At 38.2% G+C, this 14,224-nt stretch overlaps 1 protein-coding gene across 1 annotated transcript in view; it reads left to right on the top strand.

The window, feature by feature from the left end:
* The window catches only part of PLPPR4 (phospholipid phosphatase related 4), a 50,822-nt gene that overhangs the window by 26,927 nt on the left and 9,671 nt on the right, over nt 1-14,224 (top strand). Inside the window, exons 2-5 of the mRNA XM_005678056.3 lie at nt 2,553-2,738; nt 9,437-9,566; nt 11,698-11,893; nt 13,664-13,721. Coding sequence (XP_005678113.1) covers nt 2,553-2,738; nt 9,437-9,566; nt 11,698-11,893; nt 13,664-13,721 — 570 coding nt within the window. The remainder of the gene's footprint in view (nt 1-2,552; nt 2,739-9,436; nt 9,567-11,697; nt 11,894-13,663; nt 13,722-14,224) is intronic.

Raw genomic sequence — 14,224 nt, forward strand, 5'->3', positions numbered from 1 at the left:
TTTCCTTTCTCCAGGGGATCTTCTCAACCCAGAGATCGAACCCAGGTCTCCACATTGCAGTCAGATTCTTAACTGACTGAGCTATAAGGGAAGCCCAATCAGATGTAAAAAAGTATGTATAGATCATTTACCTATTATAATGGCATCACCAACTCAGTGGACATGAACTTGGGCAAACTCCAGGAGATAGTGAGGGACAGGGAGGCCTGGTGTGCTGCAGTCCATGGGGTTGCAAAGGGTCAGAAAAGACTTAGCGACTGAACGACAAAATCTATTATAATTAGGGCCAATGTCCAAAGTACATACAAGGGACTCATACTACCTAATAGGGCCTTCTCCAGTGACTCAGTAGTAAAGGATCCACCTGCAATACAGGATACGTGTGTTTGATCTTTGGGTTGGGAAGATCCCCTGGAGAAGGAAATGGCAACCCACTTTAGTATTCTAGCCTGGAAAATCCAATGGACAGAAGCTAGCATGTTGGGCTACGGTCCATGGGATTGCAAAGAGTCAGGGACAATTTAGCAACTAAACAACCACAACAACTTAATAGCAAAAAAAAAAAAAAAAAAAAAACCTCCCACAAAACAAGAAAACCCAAGCAATTTGATTATAAAATGAGCAGAGGATCTGAATAGACAGTTTTCCAAAGAAGATATACAATGGGCAATAGATATAGGAAAAGATGCTCAATATCACTACTTATGAAGGAAATGTAAATCAAAACCACGTGAGGTACCACCTCACACCTTAGAATGGTTATCCTCAAAAAGACAAGAAATAACAAGTATTGACGTGGATGTGGTGGAAAGGGAACCATTGTGCACTGTTTGGGTGTGGAAATTTGTGCATCCACTATGGAAAACAGTAGTTTTCTAAAAAAATTAAAAATAAGAGTGTCATATGATCCTGTGGTTCCACTTCCAGGTATTTATCTAAAGAAAACTAAAACACCAACTGGAAAAGATATATGCCCCACTGTGTTCACTGCAGCAGAGTTTGCAGTAATCAAGACATGGATTCAACCTAAGTGTCCAATGATGGATGAAGAAGTAAAGAAAATGTGGTACATATATAGTATGGAATATTATCCAGCCTTCAAAAAGAAGGAAGTACTGACATTTGAGACAATATGGATGGATTTTTAAGGCATTATGCCAAGTGAAATAAGTCAGCCAGAGAAAGATAAATATCATATGATTTCACTTATATGTAGAATCAAAGAAACAACAGCAATAAAAAAATCAAATTCATAGAAAAAGAGAACAGATTGGTGGTTGCCAGAGGTGGGGAATGACAATGGGCAAGATGGGTAAAGGGGGTCGAAAGTCACAGATGCTCAGTTATAAGATAAATAAGTCCTGGGGATGTAATGTTCATATGGAGACTATAGGTAATAATACTGTATTGTATGTTTAAAAGTTGCTAAGAGAGTTGATTTTAAAAGCACTAATCATAAAAAAGAAATTGTTATGTGTAGTGATGGATGTTGACTAAATTGATTGTGGTGATCATTTTGTAATATGTATAAAAATATTAAATCCTATGTTGCATACCTGAAATTAATATAATGTTATATGTTGATATATGTCAATTATTTCTCAATTAAAAGGGGAGACCCATTGGCTTATAGTGGTTAGGGGGCTGGTTGTTACTGCTGCTGTTTAGTCACTAAGTTGTGTCCGACTCTTTGCTACCCCATAGTCTGTAGCCCTTCAGTCTCCTCTGTCCATGGGGTTCTCCAGGCAAAAATGCTGGAATGAGTTGCCATTTGCTTCTCCAGGGGATCTTCCTGACCCAGGGATGGAAGCCGCCTCCCCTGCTTGACAGGCACAGATCTTACCACAGATCCACCTGTAAAGTCCAAGGGGACTGGTAGTGGTAGTTTAGTCACTAAGTCGTGTCCAACTCTTGCAACCCTGTGGACTGTAGCCTGCCAGGCTCCTCTGTCCATGGGATTCTCAAGGCAAGAATACTGGAGTGGGTTGCCATTTCCTTCTCCAGGGGGTCTTTCTGACCCAGGAATCAAACCCAGGTCTCCTGCACTGTAGGCAGATTCTACAGTGAGGGGCTGGGGAATAGTATAAATATGGTATAAAAAGATGTAAGAAACTGAAGCAAGAGCCAGATCATGCATTCAATGGTGTGAAATTTGAATTTTATTCAAGCAAAATGGGACCCACTGGAGTAGCTAAAATCAGGATCAATATGACCTAAAATAAAATATTTTCAGAATATTTAGGATGCTGGGTAGAAATTGGATAGGTGGGATGGGGAGGGTAAGTGTGAAAGTGGAGCAGCATTTAAAAGTTATCCAAGAGCAAAGGTGAGGCATGCCGTGGGTTCAGAGAAGGCTGGTGAAAGAGGTGGATGAATTGGAGTTTATTTTGAAGGCAGAAGCAATAGTAAGTATGAATGATTTTAATTCTGAGATCAGAGAGGAGTGGTAAGAGAAAATGGAAAACACTTGTGTTTCTAATTTCAAGATGTACTGACTCTATGTATGACCTGTGTAGAAAAATAAATTGATCTTCTCTGTCCTTCATTCTCAGTTGCCTATATTGGCATCATCGGTGGTTAGCCTGTATTTCCTTGAACTCACGGATGTCTTCAAACCCGTGCACTCTGGATTCAGCTGCTATGACCGGAGTCTTAGCATGCCATACATTGAACCCACCCAGGAGGCAATTCCTTTCCTCATGTTGCTTAGCTTGGCTTTTGCTGGACCTGCAATCACGGTAAGAATTGCCCCCAAATTGTGTTTGTCGGCCCCAGAAGACTAAGAATGACCACATTTATGTAATAAATGAGGTGTCCCTGGTGGCTCAGATGGTGAAAAATCTGTCTGCAATGCAGGAGACCTGGGTTTCATCCCTGGGTTGGGAAGATCCCCTGGAGTCGGGAATGGCAACCCATTCCAGTATTCTTGCCTGGAGAATTCCATGGACAGAGGGGCCTGGTGGGCTGCTGTCCATGGGCTTGCACAGAGTCGGAAGGACTGTGTGACTAATTTTCATTTTCATGTGATAAATGGGTTCAAAGCAAACAATAAATTTCTGATATACTTTCTCATTAATGTATTTTTCATGTGTTCATGGAGAAGGAAATGGCAACCCACTCCAGTACTCTTACCTGGAAAATCCCATGGACGAGGAGCCTGGTAGGCTACAGTCCGTGGAGTCACAAAGTCAGACATGACTGAGTGACTTCACTTTCACTATTGTGCAGAGTAACAGTATTTTCTGGTCATTTCTCTAATGACTCACCAAAAAATCTATTATCATCCAGTTATTTGACAAAAACAAAAAGTATACATGTTTTAAATCCATGAAACTGGAACCGATTATACAGAGTGAAGTAAGCCAGAAAGAAAAACACCAATACAGTATACTAACACATATATATGGAATTTAGAAAGATGGCAATGACGACCCTGTATGCAAGACAGGAAAAAAGACACAGATGTGTATAACGGACTTTTGGACTCAGAGGGAGAGGGAGAGGGTGGGATGATTTGGGAGAATGGCATTCTAACATGTATACTATCATGTAAGAATTGAATCGCCATTCTATGTCTGACGCAGGATACAACATGCTTGGGGCTGGTGCATGGGGATGACCCACAGAAATGTTATGGGGAGGGAGGTGGGAGGGGGGTTCATGTTTGGGAATGCATGAAAGAATTAAAGATTTTAAAATTAAAAAAATAAAAAACTAAAAATTAAAAAAATAGAAATAAAAATAAATAAATCTAGTAGACCAGAAAGCATTTCTCCTAATTGGAATATAATGCAGAAATTTATTGTAATTAATATATTTGAAGTACAATTGTAAAATACAAATGCTTGTGACTCTACTGAAGAGACTATGATAATATTTCATCCATTACATAATTTCTTTTTTATATACCCAGAAGTCTTTCTTCCCTGGGTCTTAGACTAAGTGGCTAGGAGAACACATCTGATTGTGGCTTTTCCTGCCAGCATCATTTATTTCACACTGATCCCTTTGCTGACAGTTACAGGTCCTGGGGCCAATGACTTTGGCCTCATCATTGTGTTCCTGCTTTTCTGACTCCCTCATTTCTCGTAATTCTCAGTATGCAATTAAGGATGCTTTCTGGGGGATTCTGAGTCAACACTTTCTTTCTTGAGCCTTGAGAAGTGAAAGAACAAGTTTTCTATGACTACCTCTACCAAGTTGACCTGGGGAACCCAGTGCCAACTCCTTCAGCAAAAACTGCCTGAATTCCCAGGTTGCCCCTGGGCCTCCATAAGCTGTTGCATGCCTCTTTATGGGAGGAGAGGCAAACTAGGGAAATATTTACACTGCTGGGTCCCTGATCTTCCCCTTATCATTCAGGATATTCCAAGATGTCAGTGATTCTTTTCTTCCACACTTCCTTCATGGATTTTGAGTAAACAACTTGATGGTAAAACAAATCTTGACTTTATGGACATCAAGTAACTGTCTTTTACACCTTATTCGCTAAACATACATCTTCTCTGAATTTCTAATTTCATTTTCCCTTGTTTTAAAGGCTTTTCCCAAAACATTGGTTCTATAGTGTCTGTGTGTCACTATAGTCCTAGAATAGGGGTCACCAACCCCAGGGCCATGGACCAGTACCAGTCCATGGCCCATTAGGAACCAAGCGAAGCTTCATCTGCATTTACAGCCACTCCCCATCACTCACATTACCCTCTGAGCTTCACCTCCTGTCAGATCATTGGCAACATTAGGTTCTCATAGAAGTATGAACCCTACTGTGAACTGTGCACGTGAGGGATCTAGGTTGCTCACTTCTTATGAGAATCTAATGCCTGATGATCTGAGGTGCAGCTGAGGTGGTGAGGCAAGCGGGGTGGGAGTGGCTGCCACTGTCATCACCCCCAAACCTAGTTGCAGGAAAACAAGCTAGGGCCCCCACTGATTCTACAGTATGTTGAGGTATATAGTTATTTCATTATACACCACAATGTAACAATAATAGAAATAAAGTGCACAATAAATGTGCTTGAATCATCTTGGAACCATCCCCCCACCCCCATCTGTGGAAAAATTGTCTTCCACAAAACCAGTCTGTGGTGCCAAAAAGGTTGGGGACTGCTATGCCAGAACCATGATCCTGTCTCTAAACTTTCTACATATGTTACTGCTCCAACTTCTTTCCCTACTCTTTCTGAAAGTGAAAATAACAGACTCTAATTCCCGACTTTCAAGGTTGCCATTTTCTTTTTTTCTTTTTGGTAGTATTAATCTGTTCCAAAATGGAATGGTGGGGGAGACAGAGAGGCAGGATGAATGCTTCCTTTGAAAATCACTTTCATAGTCCATTTGTGTAAGGAGAGTTGCTTCTTATTTTCACCCGTTCATATGAAGAGAAGGCAAAGCAAAACAAAAGACCACACATGGGTAGTATTCTTTAAAAGGAAGTTTCTAATTCTTTACAAAAGGAAGATCAACTGATTTTTTTATACAGGCATTTACATATAAATCATTTGATGTTTGCTTCTCAGGTTTAAAAAATTTTTTTTTACTTATTTAGTTATTTTTGGCTGTGCTTGGTCTTTGTTGCTATGTTCTGGCTTTCTTTAGTTGGAGCAAGCAAGCGGGGGCTACTCTTCATTGTGGTATGCGGGCTTCTCCTTGTGGTGGCTTCTCTTATTGCAGAGCACAGGCTCTGGAGTACACGAGCTTCAGTAGTTGTGGTACATGGGCTCAGTTGCTTCATGGCATATGGGATCTTCCCAGACCAGGGATCAAACCAGTGTCCCCTGAATTGCAAGGTGGACTCATAAGCACTGGACCAACAAGGAAGCCCCTCAGATATTTTTTTTGATGCTGTGAAAGATATTTTAAAAATTACCTGCCTTTGTACTGTTACACAAGAAATTGTAAAACTTCTTTTGTGTCTGTGAAATGCATATTCTTATTTTTTGAAACTGTCTTTAAATTTTCATCTTTAACGTTAACTTTTAACTTACTTTTAAGTGATAATGAAACAAGCATTTTTGTTTAGTCCTTTGGAGATTCTCAGGGAAAATAGCACAGAATATTGAGGCTTATCATAAACCTTTCCAAAATCTATCTGAATAGAAAACATGCGTATGTTCTCTTCCCTGGAAGTAAAGGGATTAAAGGGTAAGCACATCCAGTTTTATAGAAGAATTATATTTAAATTTCTTATTGTTTCTGGGAGGTAACCTTAGCTTTACGAGAGTATATACTCTCCTTTAAGTGGCTTTTCCAAGGGCAGTGTCCATATAATAATAAGCAATGTATTTCCTCTCTGCATCTCCCCTGAAGCAGTCACTTTAGAATCTCTTTCAAAAACCTGTCCATGATACTGACATGCACAAAATGGTATTGTTTCTTTTCAGGATTGTGTACGGCATAAACAGAATATTGTGGGAAGATACTTGTCATATACTGTTTTCTATTTCCAAATGACAACAGCAACAAATAATTTTGTTGTCAACACCTAATCCTTTAAACCATATTGCATCACAACAGCATGTCATTCAGAATGGGGAGACAAGCAGGCATATTTGAAAATACATCAGGAAACATCTATCCTTTCCCTGAGGAGAATTCTATCTTTAAAGCAAATTAAATCATTTTGAAAATGCATACAGTGACATGTAGGTCAAGGTTAAATGAATAGTAGTGTGAAGAGAAAATTAATGTGCTCCTTTGAGAGTGGGAGAGTTGGATGATGTCAAAGTACTGACAAGAAACCTCCATCCATAATCAAACCAGGGTGTGAAAGCACTCTCCTGACATATGAGTTTTGAGCTTATTAAGCAAAAAATGAAAACTCTTGAAATTTCAAGGTCACTTGAGATAATGACTGCTGTGTTATATGACAAGAAGCAATTCCCTAATGACACTAAACAAATAAATTCTTACATACTTTAGCATTCAAGGATAATATGTGAATCACTATTTACATGTGTAATTAAACAGAAACAAAATTATTCACAGAATTATTATTAAAGAAATGGAAATGAAATGAGTCTCTCAGTGCATTTCAGGACACATTTCAGAAATGAGTGGTTAATTTTCTTGAAATGATGAATTTGGGATAACCGTGATATTATTCTACTTGCATGGTGCAGCATGTCACATCTGTCTGTGCAGAATATTATAGAATCTTTCGTGTTTCTATGTCTAACTTGAGGTGATGATGTATTATGGTATTTTTCAAAAAGTATAATTAACTTAGTATTCAATGATCTGAAAAAAAATTCCTTCTGATTATTTATATAATTATCCATACAGGAGTTTATCAGTGTATGCCACAAGATTTTCACACTTGTAAGGTTATTGGTAGAATTTTATTAAGAAAATTGTTTTTATACAAGTAAAGGTTCTTTATAATTGTACACACACCATATGGAACTAAATATGTCAGACAGAACATTTGAAGCATAAGGTCATAGACTTAGTCATGAGTTTTTAAAATCATAAATTTAAGAACTTTATAAAATAAATGTTAAATAGGTGTTGAGAACTGGGGACTTTCCCTTGGAAAATATATTTCAGTTCCCAGTCACTGTGATAATCTTTAAAGTGACATGATCACTTATATCTAAGGGACTGCCTGTTCCCAGGTTTTCAGTTCCACATTTTTAGCCATACTGATTCTAATTTCATAATAATCTCTGAGGCACAGTAACCCCAAATATTTGATTTTTTTTGCGTTAAACAAAACACGTTATTCCAAGTCTTACTTTTCTTAATAACTACCAGCCCAAATGCCCAAGGTAATGAGCCAATCAGAGTCCCACAGTGAAGGTAACAAAAGCAAACCCACAATGCAGGGCACTGTGCTAGACAGAATAAAAGGTGAGACAAAAAAGATGGTTTCCCCACAGAGGGTCACAGTCAAGTGAGAAATAATCAAGCTATGCTAGAGAGAAGGACAAGATACCAAGGGAGCCACATGGAAGAGGGCATAATTCAGTTTAGGAGATAGTAAGAGATTTCAAGGGAAAGTTCTTGAAGGAAATGATGCCTAAATGTATTGAGTTTTTCACTGATGTCCTGTGCCTTAGAATCCAACAGGAAGTGTGCTGCTCCTTATTATAAGTACGGTCCTCTGTTTACTGAAAACACATTTTCTAAATATTTCATTCTTAAGACGTATTACTCACTGGTAGTGGTGGTGGTATAGTTGCTAAGTTGTGTCTGATTCTTGGGCCCCATGGATTATAGCCCACCAGACTCCTTTGTCCATGGGATTTCCCAGGCAACTGGAGTGGGTTGCCATTTCCTTCTCCAGGAGACCTTCCCTACCCAGGGATTGAACCCATGTCTCCTACATTGTAGGCAGTCTCCTGCATTGCAGGAGGATTCTTTACCGCCGAACCACCATCACTCAGCATTACTCAGTATGAATGGATAACTCTTCAGAAATTAACCACATCAAATTCTGTTTCAGTTGTCCTGGAGCATTTTCATCCAAATGTTACTGCTTACCTAGATAGATTCTCTTATAATCTACATTCTCCAATAAGATAGTTACTAGCCACATGCGGCTATTTCATTTTAAATCTGATTGATTTACATTTTAAATTGCAGTAGCAAAAAAATTTCAAGTGCTCAATAGCCAACAGTGCTATTTCAAGTGCTCAATAGCCAACAGTGCTATTTCAAGTGCTCAATAGCCAACAGTGCTATTTCAAGTGCTCAATGGTGGCTGCCATACTGGACAAAGCAGAAAATATGTCCATCATCACAGAAAATTTTAGCAGATAGCTCTGCTTTGGACTGAACCTTTCTACTTTCACGTCTGCTTTACATGGGTGATCCTCCTGCCCAATCCCAAATTTTATTGGAATAATATGCTAATAAAATATTCCTGATTCTAACTCTGGTACTTATTTTATTCTCTCCTCGGGCATCTTGTTTTCATGGTTTTAAGGATAAAATGACAAGACTCTAAGCGTCAGAGCAGAATCAGTCACCATGTGATTAATCAGCTAAGTAACACTGGGTATTGTTGGGCATAGGGCCAAAGTCTGGGTGCTGCAACCACATTGCAATGCCAGGATACTATCACAATTTTGACCAGTATGTAGGAGCACAGAAGATCCAACAACGCTAGTTACAATGCCCTGATTATTTCTCACTGCTTCTGCAAATACTCAGGAGAAATCCTCCCATCTCTAAAGTGCCTACAAAAGGTACATCTTTACTTAATTTAATTGATGGCATGTTAAGAGATAACTTCCCCTGTAGGAGGAAATGGCAACTCACTCCAGTATTCTTGCCTGGAAAATCCCATGAACAGAGGAGCCTAGCAGGCTACAGTACATGGGGTCTCAAAGGAGTCAGACATGACTAAGCAACTGAGCATACATATGTAAGATAACTTATATAATTCATCTGCACACTTTGAATCTATTTTGAATACCCTCTTTCTTCGCAGATTATGGTAGGGGAAGGAATCCTCTACTGTTGCCTGTCCAAAAGAAGGAATGGGGTTGGCCTGGAGCCCAACATTAACGCCGGAGGCTGCAACTTCAACTCGTTCCTTAGGAGAGCCGTCAGATTCGTTGGTGGGTGTGGGAAACCACAAAGAAAGAAAATGTTTTTCAAATAGAAATGTTATATTTAATTACAGATATTGTCTTTAAAGCTGTAATTTAGATGTATAATGTCAGGTACATGATGAATTTTACATTATACAAAAAAAAAAACTGTTAAAACACCCTAATTTAAGTTTTGTATCCACAATGTGTTATTTATAGTTATAGTCCTTGTTTTGAGAGCCAGTATGCCATGCATTTCAGTTTATTTTTGTCTTAGCTCTGGTAGAATCATGAATTTACTTTAAAATGGTTTCTTGGGTCTGGGTTCATTTTTTAAAATGGAGAATAAATATCAGCAGACCAATATAAATGGATAACCCTTCAGAAATTACTTTAGCCGCATCAGTGATTCCATTTCAATTGTCCTGTGGTGTTTTTATCCAGAAGTTACTGTCCATGGAAATGTCACCATGCAGCACAGCATCAAGGCTATTTTTCCTTGGTTATATCATCTAACTCTACCTCCTATTTTTATTGGACCTACAGAATATCCATAGGCCTGTATCAGAGTCAAATGAGCATCTAAACCCTCATCTCTTCTGATTAGCATGTGACTATCTTAATATTATTTGAGTCACAGACCTTTCTTTTTAACTGAATTGAAAAGTCAAGCCACAGTACATCACACCACTGTGAATGTTTTAATTCATTCCCAGTAAATCAGTAAAAAGTTATTTTCACCTGTAACCTCTCAGTTCAAAGGAATAGGTAGCTTCATTTAATACCTAATAGAAAATTAAGTACCATCGTCTCTTCCACTGGGAAAAAAATCTGGTCTAAATCATGCCCTAGGCTCTGCCCCACTAAGAAAGGCACATTTTTGCTCCACAAAGGCTGTACAGCAAGAATAATCCCCCTACCAGGATCATGGACTAAGACCAAGAAGTAAAACTTTAGGACATCTAGCTGATCTTGGAGGAAGTTTTCCTAATGTAACACAATGCTGTGGCAAAGGGGCATATAACTTCTCTGAAAACCTCATGACTGTGAGGATGCTCCATCTTATCCTGGAGAACCCAGGCCCAGAGTCAACCACACCCATGCCCTGGGGGTCTAGAGATGGGTAGGTTTCCTCACTTACTCATACCCCTCCCCAAGATCTTACATGCTGCTAGGAATTAGAATATAGAAATAAAGGTCCAGGGTCACGAATCTGAGGTAAGTAGGTGGAGAAAGAACTGGGAGAGCGGTTATTAGGTGATAACAAGCAGAGAAGGAAAATGCAAAAGGGGCCAGGCCAGAAGGAGAACACTGTCGGGTTACCTGGCTGCCTGTCACAGTGATTTCTATGAGCAAATCTTGAATCAGAATCCAGAATCTCAAGTCAGAATGACTCCGGGGTGTAGAGGGAGCAGGCAGGCTAGACTCCCAAGGATAAGACCAGGCAAGGAACTCGAAGCAAGAATGGAGTTTGAATGAACAAGCCTGCATCAGGGTTTGTCAGTTTAAGGCTGCAAACTGGTCCCGGAAGAGAAAAGAAATAACTTTATCAAGAGGTTTAAGAATGTCATTTCTGTATTCCAAAACGAAGGAAGCCTCCCACAGCCTGGTACTTGTATGATTATTGTTTTCACCATAGGGCTGGCTTGCTGTCTTCTCTGTTTTAATTAGCATTCCTGGTATGCTAGTCATCTCTACATAGTCATACCAGAAACCAATCCCGTAGGGTTTGCCTACTGTGGCTGGGGAGAGGAACCACTGGGGAGAGAGCCCTGGAAGCACAATTCTGCTAAACAGTTTACAGTGATTTTGAATTTTGCTTCATTCGCCATATTAAATCCTTTTTGAATCACACAGTTGTCACCTTAACATGTTCCAGGTATCTGTCAAGTGACCTACAGTTAATAATATTAAGAATTGGCCTGATATAACCAAACAGACAAAAATCCTTCAAATGACGACTTTGGAGATACTCATTGCCTTCAGCATCTGTTTGGAAGTTTAGAAATTTTCTTTACTATCTTCCTGAAATAAACTCAGAGAAAATGATCACAGTAGATGTCAAGGTTGTCGTGTTAGTGTGTAATACGCAAGATTGATGATGGCACCACATTGGCATCAAGTGCTCACTTGGTAACAGGTTTCCTTTCCCTTATAGGTGTTCATGTCTTTGGACTCTGCTCTACAGCTCTTATCACAGACATCATCCAGCTCTCCACAGGCTACCAGGCACCATACTTTCTGACTGTGTGCAAGCCAAACTATACCTCTCTGAATGTGTCTTGCAAAGAGAATTCCTACATTGTAGAAGACATTTGCTCAGGATCTGACCTTACAGTTATCAACAGCGGCAGGTTAGAAATGGAGATTATGAAGACTTCCATGTTGGTGTTTTTATTGTTCATTAATAGCTTGGGATATCATCATAGGCATACCCTTTTCAATCACAATGACTTGGATTTTATTTTTCTTTTCAATTCAGTGATCTCTTTAGGGATGATACCATAGAAACCCATGATGGCTCATTCCAACCCCTCCTCTCTCTCCAAATTTCAGCCCCGTATTCATTCCGCTCATCTTCATATCACCAAACCCCAGTCATGTTCTATGATCTCCTCTATACTAATTATGGGTTTAGAAAGAAAGAAAGTGAAGTCACTCAGTTGTGTCCAACTCTTTGAGACCCCTTGGACTGTAGCCCACCAGGCTCCTCCATCCATGGAATTTTCTAGGCAAGAGTGCTGGGGTGGGTTGCCATTTCCTTCTCCAGGGGCTCTTCCTAACCCAGGGATTGAATTATGGGTTTAGGTTATCACAAATTGGTTTATTTTAGATGTTTATAGTTAATCACGGCTTATCATCAGTATGTGTCGTGTAGTGACTTAAGTAGAAGACTTAATGATATTTCCAGCTCCATTACATATTTTATTAAAAGAGGAATCATATGCATTTTCCTTTTGGTAGAGTTTTAAAAGAAATAGCATCTAGGATTGCATGTGTCTCCTCTGAATAAACCCAGAAAGTCTGTACATACAGCTCCTGACCTTGCATTTCAGAAAATAAAAACCAAAAAGCTCAAGAAACTACCAAAGCATTAAACTGTTTTCAATCAATTAAAAAAAAAAGAAAGAAACTTAGATGGCAAGAGAAGTTCAAAAGAAATAAATTACAGAAGGGTGAAGGCAGCAAAAGACTGATATAAGAATTTTATTTTTCATTCAGTCAGTTCCCAAAGATTGGTTTAAGAGTCAAAAATAATTTAAATACACTTGAAGAATCAGAACCTGATATTATATAATTATATACATATGGTCCATTCAATTAATTTTGAACTTACATTTAAGACCTATATTCTATATTCTTTCTCAATTTTTCTATATTATCTTATCTGTGTTGAATAATAGTCCTTTTTATTGGGTACTGAAAAATTAGGAGGTCATTAATAAAACTGAATTTTTTCCCAATTTTTATTCATTAAAAGATCTCTGTTCTCCTTCTGTCTATCTTTCACTGTCCGCTGTTCTACCTCTCCCACCTTGCTTCTTATTTAACAAAACAATATACTTTGTGATTCTTGAGATAATAGCCATTTTAAAGTGGGATAGAGAAACATTTTGCTAAAATTAGATTTTTTTCCCATGCTTTCTAAAGTGTAAAAAACACTCCTAGACCCACTACTGCGAGAATGTAATTATTCTTTTAAATATTTATGTAAATGAAGCCATATATTTAGGAGCATAAAGAAAGTTTAAAAGCATTAAAATCTTAGGTTTTATAGGCTTTTACTTTAACCTGACGTAATTATAATACCAATAAACAGTTATAATGCTTTCCACCCCATTTCTACTTTCAACCAGCGTTCTGATGGTGTAAAGAAGTGATCCCTTAGAAAGCTAACACTTTATATTGGAAAGTATATCACTACTCTTCTTTAATACTAGTGATGATTAACAGTGTTTATTTTATCACTCAGATCTTTCTTCAGAAAACCAAACAGAAATTAAAGTTATTGCTTATTACCTTGCGGCTTTTTAGTTGAACATTTTAACCACTCAGTGTTCTTGAGATAATTGTTAGCAGTGTATCAGAAAAAGAAGGCATAATTTGACTTCTTCCTTTGGCAGAAAATCATTCCCTTCTCAACATGCGACCCTTGCTGCCTTTGCAGCTGTGTACGTTTCGGTAAGTAACTGGGTCTTTTTCATCAAACTGTGTCCTAGAGAAAATCAGAGAAATGAGTGTTGTCTCCAAACACTAATTAGATTATATTATAGCTGGGTAATAACAGAAGAGTATAATGGCATAAAAAATAGAATTTAGATGCTACTATAAACAATATAATAGATAATTTTTGACACAGTCATAGTATTCATTTAGCCTCATATCTCTTTAATGTGATAATATACTTCATGAGAGAGTACTGTGAACTACATGAATGTTAAAAACTGTAAAACTGAAAGAATTGTGTTAAGTATATACATACACAGCACACACTTTCATTTCAGTCATTATGTAACAGCAAATGCTAAGTGAGTGTAACTTGATAAATGCTCTGCAATGAATTGTCACCATATCTTATTAATATAATAGTTTATTAGATTTTATGTGAAAAAAAATGGATTGAAATTAAATGACAAGTAACATAGAGACTAACCAGTTATCTGGCTAATTCTACTGCTTTAATT

This window comes from Capra hircus, chromosome 3 (genome assembly GCF_001704415.2).
Source record: "Capra hircus breed San Clemente chromosome 3, ASM170441v1, whole genome shotgun sequence".
Classification (NCBI taxonomy): Eukaryota; Metazoa; Chordata; class Mammalia; order Artiodactyla; family Bovidae; genus Capra; species Capra hircus.